Source organism: Babylonia areolata, chromosome 12 (assembly GCF_041734735.1).
Source record: "Babylonia areolata isolate BAREFJ2019XMU chromosome 12, ASM4173473v1, whole genome shotgun sequence".
Classification (NCBI taxonomy): domain Eukaryota; kingdom Metazoa; phylum Mollusca; class Gastropoda; order Neogastropoda; family Buccinidae; genus Babylonia; species Babylonia areolata.
Genome location: NC_134887.1, coordinates 14,437,198 through 14,439,697, shown reverse-complemented (window position 1 = coordinate 14,439,697; position 2,500 = coordinate 14,437,198). Strand labels below are relative to the sequence as shown.

The 2,500-nt window shown below is 36.1% G+C and overlaps 1 protein-coding gene across 4 annotated transcripts in view; it reads left to right on the top strand.

The window, feature by feature from the left end:
* The window catches only part of LOC143288077 (uncharacterized), a 322,115-nt gene that overhangs the window by 311,783 nt on the left and 7,832 nt on the right, over window positions 1-2,500 (top strand). For all 4 annotated transcript variants that reach the window (XR_013056031.1, XM_076596351.1, XM_076596350.1 and 1 more), the window contains one exon: window positions 332-419. Coding sequence is in view for 3 of the 4 variants with exons in the window: in XM_076596351.1 (XP_076452466.1) it covers window positions 332-419 (88 nt within the window). In the remaining variant the exon portion in view is untranslated. The remainder of the gene's footprint in view (window positions 1-331; window positions 420-2,500) is intronic.

Here is a 2,500-nt window from a genome sequence, read left to right as displayed (position 1 = left end):
CCAGGATACTTTTCTACACAACCGATGTATGGTGATGACTTCTTTTTTTTTATATCTTATTTCATTCATTTATTTTCACCTTATTTCATTCATTTATTTTATTTTATTAATTTTCATTTATTTCATTTTATTTTATTTTATTCGTTTATTTATTTTATTTTATTATATTTCGTTTTTATTTTCATTTTCTTTCCCTTAAGGCCTGACTAAGCGCGCTGGGTTTCGCTGCTGGTCAGGCATCTGCTTTGCAGATGTGGTGTGGTGTATAATATGGATTTGTCTGAATGCAGTGACGCTTCCTTGACCAACTGAACTGACCTGTGTTTTTCAGCCCAAGTATTTCCACAGACCTTCAGAGGTTGATATTACGTATGTTGGACAAAAACCCCGACACTCGGATCACGCTCAGCGAAATTAAGGTGAGACAATCATGTGAAAAAGCTTATTTCATGTAAATTTCTGGGTGATGTAGCACCTTCAGTCTGCAGTTAAGTACTGGGAATATATAATATACTAGTCAGAACTGTAATTGAAAGCTCAAATTTTCACTTACAGAATTTGCAGATATATTGAAGTGAAAAATAGGTGTGTGAAAAAAAAAAAACTTCTTGAGTTTGTTGTTGGAATTAGTGACGCTGTACAATCTTAACTATTTGTTTAAATTAACACATCTTGCAAAGATGTTGATATGAAAAATATAGGTGGCTGATATAGCTATCTTCAGTTTGTTGTTGGTAGCAGAAATGTTATACCAGTCTGAAATTAATAATGGTCCAATTCTTTAATTTAAACCGTTCGGTGCTTATGAAACGCCAGTTGACATCTTTCACAAAGTGTTGCCACAGTGCCTGTAAGACGTCCAGCTGCCTCAGGTTTTTTTTAGAACATGACTGGCTTTTTATGTTGACTGTACCCATGTTTGCCATTGTTGGGAGAGTTATTCACTTACATATCTACTCGAGTTGTGATCATAACATGTTTTAGCTTCTTCTTCAGGTAGAATCATACAACAAGCATACTATTTCCAGCTGTGTTTTATTGATTTTTGTTTGGACGTCATTCTGTAAGACTTTTTTTTTTTTTTGCTGCACAAAAATTATTATACTCACTTTCAAACGCCTGAACAGTTATCTGCAATTAAAATAATTTTGGGGTAAGCCCAGAATCAGATTCCACTTTCATTTTTCTTCACAAAAACGTTTACTTTCTTTCTGTATCTCCTATAGTTTTTTTGTGCTGTCAAAACAAACAAACAAAAAACGTTTTTACCCCTCAACACTCAAAGTTGTCCGACAAAGGAAGATGACTTTTTTTTTTTTTAAACAGAATTATCTAGCATTGAACGGGTTACAGATTGTGTAAAGATATTGATGATTTCACAAAAAATGTATATAGAGAGATAAATGGGTTAGAAATAACTTTTTTATCTATTTGAACCTGTTATTGTTTTTTTTTTTCCACAGATAATACTATACCATCAGTTATATTCTAAAACAGCGTCAACATGAAGATTGTGGGATGCTATTCGGCAATTGATGGTTCCATTTCGCAATGACTTTCTTTGGTTGCTAATGTGTGTGTGTGTGTGTGTGTGTGTGTGTGAACAGGGTGTTTTGTAGGCTATACAAGTAGATAAAAGTCACTGTCCAACATTGAAGGAAAGGAAACCAACATTTTAACTTGACTCAAATTTCTCGTGGACGGAGCAGGACATGGGTGTGTTGGTCTTTTATAATGTTGTTACGATTGTATTTGTGTTTCTCTTTTTCATCACAACAGATTTCTCGGTGTGAAATTTGAGCTGTTCTCCCCAGGGAGAGCGCGTCGCTACACTGAGAGCGCCACCCGTTTTGTTTTTGTTTTTGTTTTTTTGTTTTTTTTTCCTGCGTGCAGTTTTATTTATTTTTCCTATGGAAGTGGATTTTCCTTTTAAAAAAAATTTAAAAAATTTGCCATGGACAACCCTTTTGTTGCCATGGGTTCTTTTACGTGCGCCAAGTGCTTCTCTAGCGTCCAGACCACCACTCAAGGTCTAGTGGAGGGGGGAGAAAATATTGTCGACTGTATCGTGATTCGAACCAGTGCGCTTAGATTCTCTCGCTTCCTAGGCGGACGCGTTAACCTCTTGGCCATCACTCCACTCTGCTGACTTTATTTTGGGTTCCTTTGAACTGGTGTGAAGAACTGACCGAAAATCAGCTGGTCGGTTGGGCTGTAAACAACATGATATGGTTTGATTATTGTGTTGTGTTGTGTTGTTGTATTAGACTACCTTCTGTTGTGGTTTGTTGTGTTTTATTGTATTGTGCTGTATTGTGTTGTGTCGTGCTATGTTGTTGTATTAGGTGGCCTTCTGTTATGTTGCATTGTAATTCATTGTGTTGTATTGTAATTTATTGTGTTGTGTTGTGTTGTAGCGTGTTGTGTTGTGTCGTGGCGTGTCGTGTCGTGTTGTGTTGTGTGGCGTTCAGTTGCGTTGCGTTGTATTTTTTATTGTATT